The sequence below is a fragment of the Danio rerio genome, chromosome 20, assembly GCF_049306965.1.
Source record: "Danio rerio strain Tuebingen ecotype United States chromosome 20, GRCz12tu, whole genome shotgun sequence".
NCBI lineage: Eukaryota > Metazoa > Chordata > Actinopteri > Cypriniformes > Danionidae > Danio > Danio rerio.
In genome coordinates, this window is record NC_133195.1 from 46427104 (window position 1) to 46451772 (window position 24669).

The 24669-nt window shown below is 31.3% G+C and overlaps 1 protein-coding gene across 49 annotated transcripts in view; it reads right to left on the reverse strand.

Moving 5' to 3' along the window:
* The window catches only part of afdna (afadin, adherens junction formation factor a), a 224077-nt gene continuing 199408 nt past the window's right edge, over nucleotides 1-24669 (reverse strand). For 9 of the 49 annotated variants that reach the window (XM_073933618.1, XM_021468695.3, XM_021468678.3 and 6 more), the window contains 5 exons: nucleotides 20369-20404; nucleotides 16406-16540; nucleotides 10305-10851; nucleotides 605-686; nucleotides 1-455 (listed from right to left, as the gene is read on the reverse strand). In XM_073933618.1, coding sequence (XP_073789719.1) covers nucleotides 299-455; nucleotides 605-686; nucleotides 10305-10851; nucleotides 16406-16540; nucleotides 20369-20404 — 957 coding nt within the window. In that variant the 3' untranslated portion in view covers nucleotides 1-298. The remainder of the gene's footprint in view (nucleotides 456-604; nucleotides 687-10304; nucleotides 10852-16405; nucleotides 16541-20368; nucleotides 20405-24669) is intronic. The other 40 variants (XM_073933620.1, XM_073933619.1, XM_073933628.1 and 37 more) reach the window with 15 other exon arrangements.

Genomic DNA, 24669 nt, shown 5'->3' on the forward strand with positions numbered 1-24669 from the left:
TGAATAAAATAACACCATAAAATATCCCACATTACTGCCTATTAAAAAAAAAACTATAAAAAGCATAATTTTCTGAATTTCACAAACAAAAATAGACCCCCTTCATGTCATCTGACGTCTCTTATTCAGAGAATTAAAAGAATTTACAGTGCTTTCTTATAATATATCTCTTTTCCAGGGGAATATGGTCTCTTATTGCAGCTAATCGTCCAGTTATTCAATAAACCCCAAGTGTGTGTGTGTGTTTTTGTGTGTGTGTGGTGGTCACAGATTGGCATGGAGTCCTGTGTTTTGAGCTCTACTGTTTTATGTTGAGTTCGTTCTCCAGCTCCATCAGCTTTCGGGACGCTTTGACTTTATTGGAGACCTCTTTCCCCTGCGAGAAGAGTCTCTGGCGCTCCTTGAAGGTCAGGTTTTCTGGAGCTCCTCCTATTGTGTTCTCTTGATCCGGGCTGCTGTTATACACACACACACACACACGCACACATTAGAGATTGAAGAAACAGAATCTCTACTGTCTATATTATATCTATAAATAAATAAATCATTCAGTGCAGATAAATCAATCAAACAAATGAAATGCGTGTGAGTAGAGTCTCCTCACCCTTTGGTCCACTTGTCTCGCGGGTCTTTATACACCTCTCCTGATACTAGTCCTGTTGTGTTTCCAGTGTATGAATTAAATCCTGTTTCATTTCGTCAAATGGTAAAAACAGTGTGAATTTCACAAGAAACATCAAGAGGAACAGTTCAAAAGCGATCAGCAAGAAAACTGCAGAAGCTGCTGGGCTCATGATGGTGCACAACTGGCAGTGTGTGTTTGCTCAAACATTTATATATTTGTAGAATTTGACAATTCATATAATGAAAAACTTTTTCAAATGTTGCACTGACAACAAATACATTTTTTAGGTGATTAGAGTGTTTTTATTTTTACATGTTTGAATATAAATATTGTGCTTTTTATTTAATATATATAAATATTATGAATAAGCAAAAAATATAGATTACTATAAACCAAAACAAAAAACAAACAAAAAAAAAATCAATTGAAATTTGGCCATTGCAAATAACTAAAAAAAGCTTTAAATGCAAAAAAGACAAGAGGCTGTAAAAAGGTGAAAATCTAAATATTATAAATAAGTATAAAAAAAAAAAAAAAAAAAATATATATATATATATATATATATATATATATATATATATATATATATATATATATATATATATATATATATATATATATATATATATAATCATTATTATTAATATTATAAGTAAACTAAAGAAATATAAAATATTCAACTGAAATGTGACCATTGAAACTGGCTAAATTAAATGTTTTAAATGCAAAAAAAAGACAAGAGCATGTAAAAAATAAAGAAAATCTAAATCTAAAAGTTTTCAAATTATTAATTGAATAAATAAAGTGTATGAATAATACAATATTCTTAATTACCTGTAGATATAAAGCAGAATAAATGAATGTATAAATAAATAAACAGATCAAAGAGTTTTTATAGTACTGATTCAATATGAATAAATAGTCTATAAATAATGCAACATGTTTTAAACAATATGATTTGTTACTGAAAGCAAAATAAATAAATAAATAAGACAATCTAAATATAACCTTTCACGTTAATGATTCAATAAAAATACATATTAGTGTAAAAATACAATATATTTTTAAAATTTTTATATTTGATTTGTTACTGAAATAAATAAATAAACAAATTAATTACAACATAGCACGTAATATAAAAAGGTTTTCATATTATTACATATTATTATGTATAAATACATAATAAACTGTATAAATTAAACAATATTTAAAAAAAATTAAATTTTAGATTTGTTACTAAAATAAAGAAAAATAAATAAATACATCTAAATAAGTTTTTTTTATTACTGCTTCAGCATAAATAAACATTAAAGTCTATAAATAATAATAAAATATTTAATTTGGAACTGAAATAAAGATAAATAAATAAATAAATCTAAATAGGTTTTCATATTAATGCTTTAATATAAATACATAATAAAGTGTATAAATACAACAATATGTTTAAACAATTGAATATCTGATTTGCTACTAAAATAAAGCAAAATAAATAAATAGATAAATAAATAAATACAAAAATAAATAAATCTAAATAGGTTTTCATATTATTGCTTCAATATAAATACACAAAGTGTATAAATATTACAACATTTTTTAAACAAATATCTGATTTGTTACTAAAATAAAGCTAAATAAATAAATAAATAGGTTATCATTTTACTGCATCAGCATAAATAATTACTAAAGTGGATAATAATACTAATTTTTTAACACACACACACACACACACACACACACACACACACACACACACACATATATATTGTTTGTTTTTAGAACAGGAAAACAAACAAACAAAATAAGTAAATAAATAAAATCTAAATATTATTACATCTAAACAATATTTAGTTGTATATCTAATATTAAGTAATATATTTAGTAATATGTATCTAAATATATATTACTAAATATTTAAATAATTGATTTGGAAAGGAAATAAAGCAAAATAAATAAATAAAATAGGTTTTCATATTACTGCATCAGTATAAATGCATAATTAAGTGTATAAATTAAACTAATATTTTTCATGAATTAAACATCTGATTTGTTACAGCAAAACAAATAAATCAATAGAAACAAACAAATGAATGAATAAACAATTAAAATCTAAAAAAACTAATCTAGAAATAAATCTAAAAATAAAATCTTTCTAATGTATATTTTCTAACATTATTAATTTCTAACATATTGTTAAACATAACAGTGTATAAATAACCGGCACACACATATTTGCAAGCAAATCTATCAATATTTCACTGTTGTTTTTAGCAGCACACCACCGTCCAGCAGCTTCTGTCCTCACAGCAGGATCTACAGAGTTCAGCAGGTTTAGTCAGAATTATAAAGCGCTCCGAGAGGTCAGAAGTCAGAGGTGGAGGTCAAACCGAGCCGTGACCTCCATCACTGACCGTCACGTGTGCTTGTGTCTGTCTGTCAGTCTCTCAATCCAAATGCATGTGGAAGGATTTCTCAGATTCACTGATTGTGAGATGAAGGAGGGAGAAAGACACAAACACAATGACCAAATAATAAAAATAAAAAAAACAACAACCAAGAGCTTCAAGAGTAAAAAAACAGCAACTTTAACCTGAAGAAAAGACACAATTAAAGCTGAGCTCTTTTATTTTAAGGCCAGATGCGGTTTTGATATTGTATTATCATTCTTATAAAATTAATTAAATGTTTATAAATCTAAAATATTGAAGCTAAATTAGCCTGTATAATTATAAATATTCATAATTCTATAATAACGTGCTACTATTAATGAGTAATTTTGTTTTTCTCTCTGACTCTTGGTTGTTTTTAGCAGGTTTAAAGCGTGTTTAGACGGCTGAGGAATCCCATGATTCCATGCAGCCCATTATGAGGGAGGAGGAGGAGGAGGAGGAGGAGGGTGAAGCCAAGCAGATGATGATGATGCTAAACATACACACACACATATAAAGACAAACAGGACAGCGAAATAGCAAACGAACAGAAGAGAAGATGGAGCACTGCAGCACCTCTTAAACCAGATCCTCAGACAGCATGTGGCTAAGCTAATTATGCATTCGGATTTTAATCATTTCTAATGCTTGAATTATAATGCAGTATAGCATAAAACGCCTGCAAAAGAAGTTTTATTAAACACTAAAATTTAAAACTATATTTTCAATGAATTAACTAATACAATTAAAAAATATATATTTCCCTCATTATATACACTTTATTATTATTAGACATTACGATTTACCAATAATTCAATTTAATTCATGTTTATTTCTATAGCACTTTTACAATGTAGATTGTGTCAAAGCAGCTTCACATAGAAAGTGAAAAGAATTTGAAAGAAAATTGAAAGAATTTAAATTATTAATATCTGAATTATATCGTACATGTCAGTAATTAAATCATGAAAACATTTCATTTATTTGTTTACTAACAATACACTTTAATTGAATTGGTTTATTAATACTACTACTGTATTTTTACAGAGATACAGCAATTAAATAATAATGATAAATTATACAATTTGATCAACATATATTGTTTTACTTAAATAAAATAGATTTTTTTTATTATCATCATTATTACCATAATCGTAATTGTAAAATAAAATAAAGATTTTGAAAAATAACATTTATTTCACTAGATAAAATGTATTTTTGTAGGCGATATGTAAAATATATACAGTATGCAAAATAAATAAAATGCATTCTAATATTTTCTAAGCTTTATTCTAATTTCATTTTGAAATAACTTTAAGCTTGTAAAATGTATTATTATTCTACATTCACAGAAAATATATAAATATTATATATAGTTATATTTGCCTGTAATAATAATATCAAATAATTATGATCATTATCATAATTATTAATTAGTAAAAATAATAAGTAATCATGATAGTTATTATTATTATCAATAATTAATATATGCATGTACAATAATGGTATACATGCATATATCAATTATTGATAACAATATAAATAATAATAATACTTATTATTTTATTAATATTATAAACAATATATGAATTTATAATAATAATATACATTATACATCATACATATATACATAATATACATCATACATATTTTATTATTAGTATTCATTAATATATACATGTATAATAATTAAAATTATCTTATTATTATTAATAATAATAACTATTATTATTTTTATTATTATTATTATTATTATTATTAGTAGTAGTAGTAGTAACAAATCATTATTTATTGTTATTATCAATAATATATGCTTGCATACAATTATTATAAATGCATATATTAATTATTGATAATACTAAAATAATAATAATAATAATACTGTTTTATTATTACTATTATTATCAATAATTAATATATGCATGTATATTAATTGTATACAAGCATATATTATTGATAATAATAAATATTTATTATTAATAACTTAATATTAGTAGTAGTAATAATAATAATAATAATAATAGTAATAATAATAATAGTTTTCGGAGGCTTCAGCGGTGTTGCAGACAGAAAAAACTCAGCATGATGTTGATTTTGGTAAGAGACGCATTAAGATTAAGCAAAGCAGAAGCGAATGGTTGATTGATGGCTTGTAAAGCTTCAGTCAGTCCGAGCAGGGAGAAAGCCGTGCTTTTATCGGCTGATTAATGCAAAAGTTAGTTCTTCTGTGTAAGCGCAAATGCGACACCCTTCACAACAGACCCTGATGACGTTACATGGGGAAGCTTTTAGCAGATTACATGCAAGGTCAGATACACTGGGCATCTTTGTGAAACAGGGTTGAACTGCCTTTTTTGCACTTGACTGTTTAGAAGTGACACATCTGATATGACGCTTAAGTTTACTGTAAAAACAAATACAGGTATCTGTAAAATCTTAAGAAAAAAACAACAATAATATATTAAAGGTCCCGTGAAGTGGTTTGAAATGTGCAATTTTTATTTGATGTTTGTCATAATCTCACTGAGACACTGGATAGTATTTGATTGGTCAAGATTTGATGAGAAACTGAAGTATGAGGTGACGTAAATAAAAATCTTGATTTATTTAGGTGGAAGTTACAAACTACAAGCTTTATATGTTTATATCAGTTTTACATCTTCTAAACGCAAATTATGTCAGTGTTTTGGAGCACACTAGCTTAAAGGTATCCTAAAAACTAACAACACTGATATTAACATTTAAAAACATTATTTTAATTTACAAAAACAAGGAATTGATACAATGAAAGAAAGATGTATTTTGTACTGAAAGTTGACTTTTTTGGAAGATGTTTTTAGAAGAAATATTATTTGTGTTTTTATTTACACTCTATTTTTTTTATTGTAATCTGTTTTCTGTTAGAAAAGTTGTTACCATCCGCTTGTTAAGTCGTGACGTATGAAATATCACTCTGTAAGAGTGTATTATTACCAGTTGTTGTGTCTCCCTATTCGGTTTAATATAGGGGTTAGACCCGGAAGCCACTTCACGTGACGTCACACTTGACAAGCAGACACTATAAAAGTTTAGTAAACTTATATAGTGTAGTAAAACACTACATGAGCCAAATGTTTTTACTATACTACATAAATTTACTATATTTATATGATTAAACTATCTATTCTGTAAAGTATATTTGAACATAATTGGTGCTTGGTTAATTAAAGTAAAGTACTAACATAATGCAATATTATAAAATTCGTGTTGAGCAATAAATGTGTTACTGGAGAAAATAACATTTATTAAAGATGCGTGGATCACTTTTATTTAATTATTTAAATTAATACAGATACAAATGATGAGAAAATAAAAGATATATCGGAAATATTTTGTAAAAGGAAAACTTTACAAATGAATAAATAAACAAACAAACAAACAAACAAATAATTAAATAAATAAAGGGTATTTATTCATTTATTTATTAAATCGTAAAGTCTGAATAAATAAATAAAAAATTAGGGTATTTATTTTATTTACTTAATTGTAAAGTCTAAATAAATAAATAACTGTATTTCTTCATTTTTTTTTATTAAACTAAAGTCTGAATAAATAAATAAAGGCACTTATTTTTATTTATTTAATTGTAAAGTCTAAATAAATAAATAAATGAATAAAGCATATTTATGTATTTATTTAATTGTAAAATGTTTATTTGTATACACAAATCGAAATAAAATAAGGGTATTTATTCATTTATTTATTACATTGTAAAGTCTGAATAAATAAATAAATAAATAAGGGTATTTATTCATTTATTTACTACATTGTAAAGTCTGAATAAATAAATAAAAAATTAGGGTATTTATTTAATTGTAAAGTTTTTATTTGTACACACACTATGAAAAAATTCTTGCTGCTTATATTTTTAATCAACTCTAATCAACTTTTCTAGTCATCTCAACTTACATCAATCAAACTGACAAAAAATATTAAGTTAAACTTTGTATAACTAATTAAAAAAAATTGTTGATACCTGATTAACTTATTAAAATAAGTTAAAGCAACATAAAATATTTGTTGTTTTGACTTTTTGTCATTACATTTTTTTTACAGTGTACATATTTGTGCCTATACTTGTGTATTTGTAGATATATATTGTTTTTCCCCCACGCTGTTTTTATTTTTTCCCATTGTAATCTGTTGACTGCTGCATATGAATGTTAAAGCATTTATGCTGCAAGTTTGTGTTTTTGTAACTAGTTGTTTTTTTCCCATTATAATGAGTTAAAAGCAATTGTTCGGCTGATTCAATGGATGAACAATTGTAAAAAAATTTCACTTAAGTTACTAAAGTTAGCATGCTTTTTTTTACAGCAGCCTTGGATAAAACTGTAGACAAATTTACATTTTATTTTTTAATAAATACAACTTTAGGTTTTTCTTTTTACTTTACAATGTTATTTAATATACAGTATGTACATGTATTGTATATAATTTAAAGTCTATTGTTTACCTAGCCTGCATTTATTTGATTACAATTACAGTAAAAGTGTAATATTGTGAAGTTGTAATTAAGAAATGTTTTTTCCCCCGATATTAAGAGTTAACAGCAATGAAAAAAACTCAACTTAAAGCAAAAATGAATAAAAAAAAAACACCTGAAAGCAGCAACAAATACATACTAATAATAACGGTGATAATAATATTAAATAAATAAACGAATGAACATTCCACTATGACTGACTACTAAATGTAACACCAAAACATATTCAGATGTACACTTCTCATAGTCAAGCACAAAAAAAGCGCCTCATCCGACAGATCTTTTCCCCTTTGCCAAGTATAAGCAGGACTGAGGAGAGGTGTAGTGTTGAGCCTAAAGAAGCCAGTGTCTCATTCCCTGAGCTGATAATGAACGCAGGCCTTTCCCAAAGCAAACCAAACACACACACACATGAGACGGCTGGCAACACCAACAGTACTTGACTGATTCGGGGCCGCACGGCAAATCACGAGTCGACTGACTGATCGAGCGCCACTACGATGATTTGAGGAAGAGGAATCGTGGAGGACAGGCGATCGCAAAACAAACCAACCAAAGGGTAATGACTAGTTCAAAGGAGAACTGTGGGATTGATACAAGCTGAGCTCATTTGAAAGCATTTGTTGCATTAAATAAGGTTTTAGAGGAATTCACTGGATTCAAACCTATCGTTCGGCTGATTCAATGAACGAACACGAGTTATTTGAAGTTGTCATACTTTTTACAGCAGTCATATCATTATGACTTCAAAATTTAAATAAAACACACAAATTTACAGGTTTTTTTATATACAATTATTATTATACAGGTTTTTTTTTAAATTATACACTAGCCTTTTGGGGTTAAAATGTTTTATAATAGGCTTCTCCTGCTCACCAAGGCTGCATTTATTTATTCAAAAATACAGTTCAAATTATAACATTGTGAAATGTTATTGCACTATAAAACAACTGATCAAAGGTAGTTTATAATTTCATTTAATCATGTATTCCAGTGATTTTAAAGTTGAATTTTCTGATCCTTCACAAATCACTCTAAAAGTAATTATTAGTGTTATTATTTTTATTAATATTAATGGTAATTGTAATTTATGTAAATTAAAACGTAAACATTTTTTTAATAAATGCTTTTAAAAAACAAAACATGAAAATAAAAACTGACCCCAAACGTTTGACCGGTAGTGATATATATATATATATATATATATATATATATATATATATATATAGTATATTATAAATAATATGTCATGTATATGTGATTTAATTATATATAACATATGTTAATATGTTATTTAAAATAAAATATCATTTGTTTTTTTAAGGTCAATTTCTTACATAGGCTGCATTTATTTGATCAAAAATACACAGGGTTCCCACTCTTTCATAAACGGTAGACTCAGAGACTTTTTAAACTTTTTAAAGCACCTTCATTTTAAATCAAGAACATTCTTTAATTTCCACTGCATATGTAGCACCATGAAAATCCTTACTGTACTTAACATTTCACTTAATTTAATTATATTAAAATATCCAAGGAATGATGATGTTTTGAATGTGTATGCTTTAATGATTTTTTAAAAACAGTCATGCTCAAAGAACTTTAGTTAAATGAATTACTGGTAATAATAGCAATCATTAAATGTGGTTTCTGAAATATTGATAATATGCGCATCATTTGTCATGGTCCTTGTACAAGATTTATTTTTAAGATGTTAAATTAAAATTTATTTATTTTTAGTTGTTTTTGACAGCAGCACAGTGCAATTGCTGAAATAACACCATAAACAAATTCAATTCAAGCACTTTTAAGGACCTGTGTATATTTTTAAGTACTTTGCAGGCCTTGGATGCATATGTCTGAAATTCAAATACTTTCAAGAAATGTGGGTACCCTGAATACAGCAACATTTTTATATCATTTTATTTTACAGTTTAAAAAAACTCATTTGTATTTATTATTAAAATATATATTTGCTGTGCTATGTTCCATCATAAATTAAGGTAACATGCACTGAAAAAAATATTTAAAGATAATTCCTTAATTTTACTAATTTTTTCAACATTAAGTGGTTGTAAACAATTTATTTTGGCTGCATTTAAACAAACAAATTAAGTTGAACATTACTAAACTTAATTTGTTTGTTTAAATTCAACACATATAAATCATTTGTAATAATTTTGCATAAATATTTTTTTCGGTGTGCTGATATGATGCCGAAGAAACATTTATAAAGATTTTCAAATGTTGAAAACAGTTATTCATAAAATTTATTTAAAATCATGATAAAATAAAGCACATAATTATCATAAAAAAATGCACTGTTCGGAGTATTCCTTGCAAAAGCATTGATCACAATATTTATTTCTTTACAATAAGGAATGATTATCAAACAAATTGCTTTCACCTGCGCTCAACCTGTACTGAACCCAAAAGATTCCTACAGAAGAAAAGAAAAAATGACAAACAAATGAAACAAACAAAAAAAGGGGACAAACGATTCGACTGATTGGCTATAAAACTACCCAAATTTGACACACAGAAAGGTAGAGGGAATAGGAAAAAACACAGAGAGTGTTGACTCTCCACTGGAAAAACAAGGAAAAGGAGCAAACGAACACCAATCCAAAAAAAACTAAACAAAAAACTAAACAAAACATGAAAACGAATGATAAGCGGAGGTCGAGCAGGCCCAGGACGGAGCCTTGGCTCTCCTCGGCGTCTCTACCTTTGGAGTTGGCTGATGGGATGAAGCTGGGTTTGGTGAAGGGGAGAGGGGGCTGCCCTGTCTTGAGAGCAGTACTGTTGGCATTGAGCCCAGCGGGCAGCTGGAATGAGTTGGACAGAAAGATGCCATCTGAGACGGGACGGGGCTTGCGCGCGGTTGGCGGCGGCTGGGGCTTTGGGGCAGGCGGAAGGTCGCCGTAGGACTTGCGGGTGGCCGAGAGCTTAACCTGACCTGTTAGGCCCGCATCTTCCTCATCCTCCTCCTCCTCCTCGTCATTGTACGAGACAAACTTGGCAGTGTAAATGGTGTCTGGGGAGGCGACCTGGGTTTTGAGGTAGGAGGTGTTTCTCTGAGGCGGAGGCGGGGGGGCGCTGGTGGTGTGGTTAGTGGCGGGTGCGCTTGAGGGAGAAGGGGGCTGGTAGTCCCGGGGTAAAGGGGGTCTGTACAGACCCGTCTCATCTGGCGTCGGCAGCTTGCGCTCAGCTTCCTCGTGCTGCCGGCGCCGCTCTGCCTCCAGGCGGGTGTAGTACTCTTCCTCCTGTCTCCTCTGAGGGGGGAACATGGGAAGAGCTGGTTAGAGCTGCCTTCGCTAGCCTGTGCCGCTCACACACGGTCCACGCCGGGGCTAAAGCTAATGCTCTAATGCAATACTAAAAGCACATTGTATTAGAAAGTGTTGAAGTCAGAATTATTCGCCCTCCTGTGCATTGTTTTTTCATTTTCAAATATTTCCCAAATGAGGTTTAACAAAGCAAAGAATTTTTCCACAGTATTTCCTAATAATTATTTTCTTCTGGAAAAAGTCTTATTTTTTTTATTTTGGCTTGAATAAAAGCAGTTGAAATTTTTTTAAACAATATTAATGCCAATATTATTATCCCCTTAAGCATTTTTTCATCTTGATTATCTACAGAACAATTCAACAATTACCCTAACTTGCCTAATTAACCTAGTTAAGCCTTTAAATGTCACTTTTAGCTGAATACTAGTATCTTGAAAAATATCTAGTAAAGTATTATGCACTGTCATCATTCAAAGATAAAAGAAATCCGTTATTAGAAATCAGTTATTAAAACTATTATGTTTAGAAATTTGCTGAAAAAAATCTTTCCATTAAACAGAAATTGGGAAATAAAATATACAGGGAGGCTAATAATTCTCTAATTATTGCATATTATAAGTTTTCGAGTGTGAAGTGGGCTCTTTTAGCTCAAATTGTTCAACATGATGCTAAGAAATTGGTATGTTTGCTACAATGCACAGGCTAAAACTAACCATGTTCTGTCTAATATATGCACCACTGTGGTTTACCACTACTTTATACAGTAGATGTGCTGTAAATGTAAATGCAGTCCTGTTTGTTTGGGGAAAGCAAGTTTGCTTATACGACATAATGTGCTTCAGAGTGGAACTGCGAATAGCTGAAACTTAATCCTGCATGTTTTGGGAAAAGTGAGCTTTGTTTAGGACCGCCCATTGTAAGCAAGAAATGTCCATCTCGCCAGAAGAGCAAACACAGGAAGAACGAGTGCTGCTCACACGGTCCACACTGATTTAGTAGAGTTTCATTGTGGAAAAGCGAACAAACAAAAAAAAAAGTGTAGCATTTGCTGATATACTGGTACAGTATAAATGCACTTTTTAGTGAAGTAGTAGAGCATGGTGCTAGCAAACGCCAAGGTTGTGGCTTAAAATCCCATGTAGGGAAAAAGAAACGGATAAAAAAGCATACCTTCAATGCAATATAAGTTGCTTTGTAAAAAGCATCTGCAAATGGATAAATGCAATTCGTTGAGGTAAAGCCAAACTGCAAGCAAGCAACAGTATTCTGGGCAATAGATGCACCAATGCCGTGCGGTAGAACTGGTAAAAAAAAACAAACCCTTAAAATTTTGGGGATATAATTTATAAATGTGACCATGTAGGGAAAATTTAAGGTTCCTCTAGGGGACCACAGATTTTCATCTCTGTTATTCGCAGACGATGTTGTTCTGTTGGCTTCATAGCACATGGAACTTCAGCATGCACTGGGGCGGTTTGCTGAAGAGTGTGACGTGGCTGTGATAAAAATCAACACATTCAAGTCCGATACATGGAGCTCCACTGGAAAAAATTGGGTTGCCATCTTCAGGTTAAAGGAAAGTCATTACCCCAGGTGGAGGAGTTCAAGTATCTTGGGGTTTTGTTCACAAGTCAGGGAAAGATGGAACGTGAGATTGACTGGCGGATTGGTGCAGCGGCAACAGTAATGCAGTCAATGTACTTGTCTGTTGTTGTAAAGAAGGACCTGAGGCGGAAGGCAAAGCTCTCGATTTATCGGTCAATCTACGTTCCATGTCCCTATGGTCATGAGCTGTGGGTCATGACTGAAACGACAAGATCTTGGACATAAGCGACGGAATTGAGTTTACAGGTTGGCAGGGCGCACCCTCAAAGATAGGGTGAGGAGCTCTGTCACCCGGGAGGAGCTCGGAGTACAGCCATTGCTCCTCCACAGACAGCTGATGTGGATCAGTTTTAAATGACTCCTAGATGCCTACCTAGAGCGGTGTTCCAGAAGGAGGCCTCGAGGAAGACCAAATGAAGAAGAAAAAAAAATGCTTGCACTTAAATTTAAAGTGAAAATTCTTGCTGTAGAAAAATCTCATGTCTGTCTATTGATATCAGGATCACTAGTGCTAAAACACTTTCAAAGAATCCAGTAATTAAATCAGAAATCTGAATTACATGAAACAAATCTACTTTGGTTATGTTTTGTTGCTTGCTTGCAGTGCCATCACGGCGTGAGACTTCACTCAAAAAATGATGCTTGCTGTTTGTTCAACTTAAAATGAGCTGAAACAACACAATTTTTGACTAAATTGTTTTATGTTCACTTCACTTAAATTTGTACATATTAGTTGTTTTTCCATATTAGTTGTTAATTGAATTCCCTCATGTTTTCCCGACACAAATTGATTGCATTTTTAACAGTGTTTACTATTCGATAGTAATCCCACCAGATGGAGCCAAAGAGGAACAAGACATTCCATGGGTCTCGTTCTAACTGGAATGAAAATCCATGGACCATAAGATGCTGTTACAAGCCTTGAAGATCTGGCTGGCATTTGGTGGTTTATTGTAGCTCTGGAGAAAATCAGCCAGCGGTTGGCTGCTCTGGTTTCTGTGCATGAATCCCCTGGGCTAGTATGCGGTGGAAATGTCTCATATATGAGAGCATGTGGAGGCAAAAACACACATGAAGCTACTTCAAACTCCAACGGCCTCCACCAAAAAACCAAGATGGACCATTTCCAGCAGGACTTCCAAAGCAATGCTGTATGGAATGGCAATGGCCTCCCAACAACAATAACAACAACAAAAAAGCTGGATTTTTGTTTTAGGTGTAAAGATCTGACGTGTGATTCTCATGCGTTTCTTTGATGGATATGTGGAGGGATTCACGTCACAAAAACACCACAGATGAGATGTTGTGAAGACATGCAGTTGGACATCACAAGTGGGCTCTGAACTTAACAGTGGTCTGAAAATGACGCACACAGACACAAATAAAACTGGATGGTCACAGAGCGGGACGACATTTTTGGTCATGGAAAATGTAAATTCAGACCACTGGTAAGTCGATGACCCGCTGAGGCATTACACAGGGGTGTTAAAAAAACACTTTAATTTAGCCTCTGACAGCCTCCAACTCCTGCTATTAGCGCATAATGTATATAGACATAAGTTGCTTTAAGTGAAGCACAAGAGGCTGTGTATATTGTACAGTAGCATGTATTAATTATCAGTGTCGGCCTTCAATCATAGCCACTTACAAAGTCACGAAGAACCATCGGCATCAGGTGAAACCTTGAAAAAGCTTGTCGTTAGCATGAATAAGCATGGCTGATCATGTATGTCTTCTTAAAGGGGTAGTTCACCCTAAAATGAAAATGAAAATTGTGTTTTTTTTTAGATATACTGAAGAATGTCCAGTAATCATTGATTTTCATAGTGTTTTTTGGTTCCTACTATGAATGTTAATGGTTATTGGGTTCTAACATTCTTCAAAACATCTTTATTTGTGTTCAAGAGAAAAATGAATTGGTTTGGAACAAGTGGAGGGTGATTAATTTAGTAAAATCTTAAATGATGACCATTGCCATTTTTTGGGTGAACTATCCATTTAAAGTAAATAGCAAGATTACCAGCTTGGAACCATTATTATGCTATTTTTAACATGACTTGTGTTTAAAGGGATGGTTCAGTCAGAAATGAACAGTTTACCACAATTTACTTACCCTCAGGTGTTTCCAAAAAGTTAGCATCTTTTTTGTTTTAGAGATATTTTGAACACAGTTGGAAATTGGTAGCCATTAATAAATTACTTTGAATGGTTTATTAATTTAATAAATTTAAACAATTATCAAAATGTATTAAATAATAGACTAGCTAGAATAATTTAAGCCTCCGTTTCCAAAATAACACAAAGATAATTAAAACTTGCTATAATTTACATCTTACAAAATGAATGATTAAAATAATCATTAAAATAAAGATAATCAAATCTTAAGTACTAAAATACTTCTTAATTTTCAAAAATATCTATTTTTTATTTATTAAAAACGTAAATAATAATCAAAATGTATTAAATATCAGAATAACTAGAACAATTAAAAAGAACACAGATAAATGTTAATTATAATTTATATCTTATAAAAATTAACGATTAAAATAGAAAATACTGAAAATACTAAACTTTGAAAAATATCTATTTTTATTTATTAAAACAAATAAAGTTAGAAAAAATTAAATATTAGACTAACTAGAACAATTAAGCATCTGTTTCTAAAATAAATAACACGTAATAATTAAATATCAACTATAATTTACATTTTAAAAATTGGCGACATGGTGGCGCAGTGGGTAGCAAATTCGCCTCACAGCTAGAAGGTCGCTGGTTCGAACCTCAGCTGAGTCAGTTGGCATTTCTGTGTGGAGTTTGCATGTTCTCCCCGTGTTCGCATGGGTTTCCTCCGGGTGCTCCGAAGTCCAAAGACCTGTTGACCGTAGTGTATGAGTGTGTGTGTTTCCCAGTGATAGGTTGCGGCTGAAAGGGTATCCGCTGCGTAAAACATATGCTGGATATGTTGGAGGTTCATTTCGCTGTGGCGACCCCAGATTAATAAAGGGACTAAGCCAAAAAGAAAATGAATGAATGAATTTTATCAAAAAATAATAATGCTAAAAATACGGATCAAAAATTAAGTACTAAAATACTAAATGAACATTTTCTGCTTCTAAAAAAACACATAAATATAATTAAATATTAATTATAATTTACATCCTTAAAATATTTACTAATATCTAATAAAATCATTAACATGAATATTGGGGATGTCTGTGGCTACCAATTTCCAACAGTGCTCAAAATATCTTTATAACAAAGCAAAAGATCCTATAATGGAGGGAAGATTATTCGATAACAATTCTCATCTTTGAGTGAACTATCGCTTTAAGGCCTGGCTGAGAGAAATAATAAAAAAGGCTATTATCATGCCTGCAGTTGCACAATAAATAATTATCTGTTATTAACAGTTTCTGTATTTTGTGAGTCACGAGTGTTTTCCATTTATTTCCAGATGTGAATTGCATTATGGGAGCTTGATCTCTACTCTGTTGAATTCTACAGTTTAACAAAAGAACTTTTATAGATATTTTAGTAGATTGAAATAATATAATGTATAAGAAATAATATATTAGACAAAATGTACTGCCAGTTTATTACAAGGTTTTAGTAGAGTAATAGACAACATCAACACAGACAATTTACTTTATATATTACCAATATACTTTATATTACTTTAAACTATTAGAAATGTTCATAAAAGTCACTTTTACAATCTTTTTAAGGTTAAAAAACGTTGGAAGAAAGACTAAAGTCCCACATTGCAATTCAAAAGCAGAAATAAAAGAGGGAAAAAAATTAAAAGCATGAATCACAAAATACGAAAAACTGCTAATTTACGGATATTGGTTTACAGTGCACAACAACTTAAAAGCTCATCTTATAACATGCATTTAGCTATACAATTCCTAGTTGTCTGCATGGATATAAATACCTTCTCGTCAGCCTCTCTCCTGGCTCTCTCCTCCTCTCTCCAGCGTCTCTCCTCCTCCTGTTTGGCTCGCTCTTCTGCTTCGCGCTTGCGGATTTCCTCCAGCTGCTGCTTCCGTCGTCGCTCCTCGTCCTGCAGCTGAGGCGCACAATGCACAATCACATTTACACAAAAACAATACATCACAGAGAATAAACTGACTCAATTTGTTCCCTTTGAATCAAGAAATTTAGACAAAAGTTGGGTTGTTAATGGTTCATAAATTGTAGTTTTGTGCTTTGAACTTATATTACTCTTCAAAATCTTAGGGTCAGGTTTTTGTTTTCTTTCTCCAATTAGTTTTATTTTAGCAAGAATGCAACAAATTGATTAAAAGTGACAGTAAAGAGATTAATATTTTTGGTCACACTTTACAATAAGGTTACGTTAGTTAATGTATTTACTAACATGAACTAATTATGAACCATACTTGTGCAGCATTTATTAATTATGGTTCAGCATTTACTAATGCATTATTAACATCCAGATTCAGGCTTGTTAACATTAATGCATCGTACTGCAAGTTAACAAACTATTAATAAACAATTGTATTTTAATTCAATAACATGAACAAATACTGTAATAAATGTATTGTTCATTGTTTGACCATGATAGTAAAAGCATTAACTAACATTAACTAATGCAACCATATTGTTAAGTGTTACCTTGTTTACTTTCTAGTATAAGAAAGTTTATTTAATGGTAACAATATATTTCATGATATAGTTTTTTAATAAAGGTAGTTATTCCAGAAAATGTACAAAAGGGCTTTATATGATAAATAAGCTTGAATATTTAAGAACTTTATTATTAACCTTATAAATACACCCACATATTTACATATTACGGTATACGCAAAAAAAAAAAAAAAAAATCCAATAATAAAATAATAATTATTCTAATAATAAAATAAATTTCATTCTGCGGTATTAATATATACATTACCATCATACCGCCAAGTTGAAATGTTTCTAGAGCCGCAAATTTGCAGCTGAATGTTCTCTGAAGGATCATGTGACACTGACGATTATTAAAACAAATCTACTTAAAAAATAAATAAATCACAGATATATTAAATATATTTGAATAAAAAAAATGTATATTTTAAAATGTTTTAACCTTATTGTACCAATTACTAAATTACTGTATTTTTTTGTGCAAAATACACAAAGCTTTGTTAAGAACACTAAGTATCTTGGGTATGATACATTTAAGAAAAAAATCTTACTGACCTCAATCTTTTGAATGAATAGCCGATTTTAATGTGTAAATCAATATTTAAACCTAAAAAGGTAATAAAAAAATAAATATAATTTGTAAAAAAATATAATAATAATAATAATAATAATAATTATAGTAATAAGATTAATAAAAAAAACAGAATAAATTAAATAAAATTGGTAAACATTATAAAATGTAAATGAATATTTAAACCTTAAAAAAGTGATTAAAAAAGCAAAAGAACATTAAACAAAACATAATTAAAAAAAAATAAGAGTACTACAAAAACAAACAAAAGGATAAACAAAACAAAACTGCTAAACATGATAATAATAATAATGAAATATAAGTGTAATCTAAATGAGTGTTTTTCAAAGCACATTCATCGAGAATCACCAGCTCTCCACATTAACCGTGTCTCCTTAATCACACACACCTGATTCAGATCATCAGCTCAACTGAAATACCTGTAATGGGTGTGACAAACAAAGGAGACATGCAAAACATGGAGTGTTGGTGGTCCTCCAGAAACATGGTTGAGAAACACTGATCTAAATCACACATTGTATTCATTAATAGTTCATTTAAAGCCTAGCCTGCTGTGACGTATACATATGAATATAAAAAAGTATAAAAAGTAACCAGCACATTCATCATCGTTACATCTGTAATAATGCCTTCAGTGACGAGAGGCTTCATGCACTCACGTATAAACACATGCACATACACGTTTGCATGCAAAACAACTTACAGATGGCATTGCAATACTTCTTCACACCTACATAAAGTCTTTTAAAAAGGGAATCCAAACACTTCCATCAAAACGCCATACACAGTACAATGGTAACCGAAAATACAAATCACTGGCCACACACCTGATCCTTCCAAAACCAGAAGGACGCAGACATAAACAAACACATGTCCAATCAGGAAAAGAGAAAGAGGAAACCCAGAGCAGGAAAAACCAATGCGAGAGTAAATGAGCGGCAAATCGCCTGGGACTCACATACAGCAGTGATAAGTGAAGTGGCGAAAGAAACAACAGGAATGGAGATTACAGCACACGGTAATGGAGCCCACATGCAAGCAGAAGAGAGAGATTGAGAGACCAGGCTGGAGGAGAACATGCACCAACCGGGCCCTCGTGATGATACTGCACTGAAACAACAGCTGCCCGAACCAGCAGAGCTTCATCAGGCTCTCCAAGAGGAAGAAAGAGAGGCCAAAGCTTTCTTTGAGATTAATTTGGGGATTTTGTTAGGTACATCTGAACGTGTATGTTAAGCGTATAGCTTATATTGCTCACTTAGAAAAAGAGATCACGGTCCTGCGCATGTTTTAACCTGAAGTGTGTCTTTTCGGGTGTCAATGGTATTTTAATAACTGAATTGTTGTTGAATTTGTACTGATAGACATCAGCTATATACCATATAATAATTATTTATATATTTATTTTTTATCAAAGTTATTAGTAACTAATACAGTTAAGGTGACCAAAAATTCTAGCTTTTCAATTACCCTAATAATTATGTTAATGGTTTTAATCAATCAATCAATCAATCAATCAATCAATCAATCTATCTATCTATCTATCTATCTATCTATCTATCTATCTATCTATCTATCTATCTATCTATCTATCTATCTATCTATCTATCTATCTATCTATCTATCTATGAAAAAAAATAACTTTTTAAATATTTTATTTTAATATAATTATTACGCATATTTAACTTCAGGGTTTCTGCAGGTTTCAGCAAGTTAAATTTAAGACTTTAAGACCATTATAAATGAAATTTTAGACTCATAAAAGGTTAAATAAGGATTTTTTTATATGGCCCAGATGGCAAAAGATTTTTATTTGCCTTTTCAAAAAAACAAATACTAATTATAATTTAATACATTTTATAATAAAATAATATTTTAATTATAATTTTTTTTAGATATTAGCAAAATATTTTAAATATTGTGTAAAAACAAGCAAGCTGTTGTTGTAAACTTAAAACTTTTTTTTCAACACAAACTTAAACATAAAAAAATGAACATGTTTTAAAAGTTTTAAAAGCTATAATAAACTAAATCTATGCACAACAATCTGTCCAGTGTCCTCAGCAGCAAATACATGCAAAAATAATTAAAGCATTACGGTAAATTTAGCTAAAAAATACCTTTTCAAATAAATAGTTTAAAGTTTTATTGAAATGGATTGTTGGTGATTGTATGGGTGTCAATGGCCAGATTGGGTAGCAATACATTAACAAAAGAAAACTAAGATTTAAGACAACACAATATATCAGTAGATTTAAAACTTTTTAAGGCCTACAATTTTGATTTTGAGATTTTAGGACTTTAAGACCTCGCAGACACCCTGAAGTAACTAAAACATTTTATTCGCCTTTATTAACCAATTTGGGGCTGGTACTATTGGTTTGAATAGTAAAAGAATACCATTTGACAGGCTCACAAACGACACACTTTAGCATACATAAGTTATTTAGATGATCCATTGGGTTGATTTTTAGCGATAATTCTACAGCAGCAGTTTTCCAGTGGAGCACAATGAATATCCCAAGATGGAGTCTCCATGACGGCTTGAAAAGTGGTACATCTCTCTCTAAATACAGGCCGAATGAAGGGGGAGGCAGTGAGCAAGAGGAGACACAGGTGGAGCCGAAACAGGAAGAGGTAAGAGCGTAAAGAACATACCAAGTCTAGTACAGAGATTGCTGGAACAGCAGTCTGCTGCAGAAGAAACAAAAACATACAGAGCAACCAAAGGGGTGGGAGAGAGAGAGAATAAATCAAGTAAGAAATAAAGAAAAGGAGGGCTTTTTTGGGGTGCTTTTCCATTGCGTGGTACGACTTGGCTTGCTTTTCCACTACAATACAGTACATGTCATTATTATAGTGGCGCATCAGCTAGGATTTTTTTTTGTTAAACACAACGCAAATGAATTAATATTACCCCAATTAAGCTCATGGTGGATTTGCTTATCATCTACCAATCAAAGGTATGCATGTACTTCCTTTATTGACCTTCTTGATCCATATTGATCATCCAGTGGCTGGGTTTCATTATTTAAATTTAGTTTTTCATGTTGCAAATTTATTAGTTATGTTTTCATCCAAATATGTGAATTAGATTTACCCACAAAACTGGAATACTGCACAAAAAAGGGAATAAAGCACAGTTTCCATCCAAAGGCAACCAAATCATCACTTCCTGATTAACTGGTGTTAATCAAAAAAATAAAATAAAAATTAAGGTGTTTTGGCTTTTGGAGATTTAATTATAAAGACAGTTCTGTATTAAATAATACTGAACCGTTTTGATGTCAGACTTTGGCTGAGGGATTTTACAAAAGACCGAAACAACACTTCAGATGTTTAACAATGTGGTCATTCCTCTGGTTTGTCCATTGTGGGGAAAAAGGAATTTATTTAAAATGACTTTTACTTTTTTTTAAACATATGTATTGCTTAGTGAACTATTAACCAAACTTCTTCTCTGCAACATGCTTGAATATTAATTAGTAATTTTTGCAGAAGTAGATGCAGCTGATGGAAATGCAGAGGTCTCTATGTGTAAAATAACTTTAGCTCCACAGCTAGACTTCCTGTGAGCAAAGATGGGCTAAAGCTGAAACAGAATATTTGCAGTTGAGAAGTTTTATGCTTTTAAATCTGTGACGTGTGTAAAAAAAGAGGAAGTATGTTTGGGTGCGGCTGCCAGAGGACTGCAGAATGATTAACAAGTGACGATTCCACCAAAACTCCACCTTTTTACATCAGTTGTGTATAAATACTGAAGTCAGGGAAATGCAGAGTGGTTGCAGACCTCCCGACTGTAATTTTTGCATTGCATTGGTGTAATGTTAGGGACAGACGTGACCCACAGCTCTGTACATTGAATTTGGTTATTTGTATATAGTAAATAACTAATACTTTTACATTAAAGAAAATGTAAATTCTGACTTTATATTTAACACATGGAATTGACAAATGCTGTAATTCCAACACCATTAATGCCATCCCATCATGACCATTTTTATCACATGCTCTGTAAAAACCAAATCACATGAATTTATTTTGATGCAAACACAGTTTTTTCCCCCAGTAAGTGTTTCCATGCATTTTTATGATTAAATTAAAAGTTTATTCTACTCCTTATGCACACAAGCTTTTTTTTAATATATGCACATCTTGGCATTTGTATTTTAAGTAATTTGTCTGCTATTTAAAAATAATAATAATAAATCGGTGGATGGAAACATAGCTAATAACATAGGTAGTGCTAATTCTTTCTGGCCAATCAATGATCTGCAGTGCTTTGTCACATTTTACATCAGTATGGTTCCCTTAGACCTTCAGCCAATGTGGTACAACAAAAAGCACCAAGGACCAGGTTCTGTATACTGTGGAAATTCCTCCCCAAAAGTGAGTTGAAGCAACCAGTACCAATCCATACTATGCAATGGAAAAGTGCCATTATAAGAGATAAAATAAAAAATAAAAAATCAAATAAAAAACTGGCGCAGTGGGTCGGGACGCAGTGATGTGCTGCCAGGAACATTCCAGGGCAGTATGGGTCTGATTATCGCCAGTGGTTCGCTTCCCTTCCACAAACACTGCAGCTGGTAAGGAATTTTTTCCCATCATTCCACGTCCCCCCCACTGAAACAATGGCAATATTTCCCTTCAAACACACTTGAGCTTCCCTTAGACGGCTCGACCTGCCGACTCCTCATAGATGGAGTGCTATAAAGGCAGATTCCAGCAGTGAGCGACACACAGCTGACTCTCAGGTGGACGTGATGTTACAGCAGGTGTTGAAGGAAACAACATTAGTGCACTTCTGAGGGCTGACCTTTGTGTCTCAGAGACTTGGAAAGCAAAAAAGGAGGCATTTGGAAATGCAGCACACGTGCCAGACCACCAAGAAATTGAGACCGAATTCTCACAATTTTGAAGGATTAATATAGGCTGTTTTCTGGATACATATTAAGCTGTTATTAATAAGCGAAGTTTTGTATATGATATTTACTATGCATTATACACAATGGAAAATTATATATACTGTATTTGTGTGCATGTATACATATGTATGGCTATTTGTGTGTTTATATACATACACACACAGTTGAAGTCAGAATTATTAGCCCTCTGTGTATATTTTTCCTATGTTTGGTGGAAAGAATATTTCTTTTCAACACATTTCTAAACATAATAGTTTTAATAACTCATTTTAATAACTGATTTCTGTTTTCTTTGCCATAATGACAGTACTAGATATTTTTCAAGACACTTCTATACAGCTTAAAGTGACATTTAAAGGCTTAACTAGGTTAATAAGGCTAACTAGGCAACTTTGGACAGGGTTTAATGCTAAAGGTTTTTTCAAGTGGCCCGATTGGGCTGGTGGTTAATATTTTGACTTGCCCTGCCAAAATCTTCACTGGCCCCACAAACAAAACAAAAACAAATTTAATAGCAATTTCTTAGCCACATATTTTAATAATTTATTTTAATTAATGAGTCAAACAATGTCAGAAAATGTAAAAAATGTGATATTTTTAAAATGTTAATAATGTATAATGAGCAAAATTCAAAGTATTATGCAAACAAAAAGAGCGGTATGGAAAATGTGCAGGTATTGTATTGCGGTTCTAAATTATGTAACAAAAGGTGGCTGACATGCCAAACTGACAGCTAACTGTGGAAAACATATCTTCATTTCCCCCATGTAAATGTCTGCTTCCAAGACGTTAGACATTTTCTTTTAACCTCATAATTTGATGTAACCGCCTCTTCGCTGTACTGGTTGTCACCAGGTTACATAAAAAAATTAACATGCTCACAGCATCCAATCACAGAAGAGGAATTGAAAAGCTTGTTTACGACATCACAGAAAAGGCAGCATTTAAAGGCTTAAAAGCACAAACTGTTTTTTGATTCTAAGACTTTATTTGGGTGCAATGGATTATATTCACAGCTAGTGCTTTTTAGCCAATGATGAACCTCTGGTGAAAGCTTTATGTGACTATTTTCAATTTCATAAGGTTTCTTTTAAAGCGTCAATATTTTAATTTAATTCAAATCTATTCAGTTATATAGACATACGCACCAATTTTGTTGATATAGCTTAAAAAAAAAGCTGAAAGACTGTTTAAACACATTTGCTGTCATATGGCAGATATTCCATTGCAAATACTGGGGTAAAATTTATTTCCATATTTTAAACAGATGAAGTAAAAAAAATGTATTATAATGCAGTACTTCTTGTTTGGTCTGACACCCACTTTATATTGTCTCTCAGCCAGGTAGTGAAGATTGCAGTTTTTTAAAGAAATCAGATCTTAAACGCAGCGAATTTGATCGGATGACAATTAACCGGAAGCCCTGAGACTGGCGGACTGAATTTAGTCTGTGTGCATACAGCCCATTGACAATAGTCGCAGGCAAATTAAACTTTAGTGACAAGGCAACACTTGCCAATCTTGGCTATTGTCTTAAGCATCTCACACGCTGACCCATTTTGTTACAGTCCTTATTGTTGAGCCATGTAGGGTAATTAGACAACTCATTGTATAATAATAGTTTGTAGTGTAGACAAACAAAAAATATATATTGCTTAAGATGGCTAATAATCTTCAACTTAAAGTTGTTTAAAAAATAAAAATGACTTTTATTCTAGCCAAAATAAAACAATTAAGACTTTCTCCAGAAGAAAAATATTATTGGAAATATTGTGAAAAATTCCTTGCTCTGTAAATCATCATTTGGGAAATATTTGAAAAGTAAAATAAATAGATAAATCACAGGAGGGGGTATAATTATGACTTCAACTGTATATTCTTATTTATAGATCCTTAATTTTGTGTCTTATTCTATTGGCAATAAGTCAATTAATTTTATCTAATTACCTAATTCAAGGATTAAATTTTTTTATTACTTAGTATTTCTTTAACAATTCAAATATATATATATATATATATATATATATATAT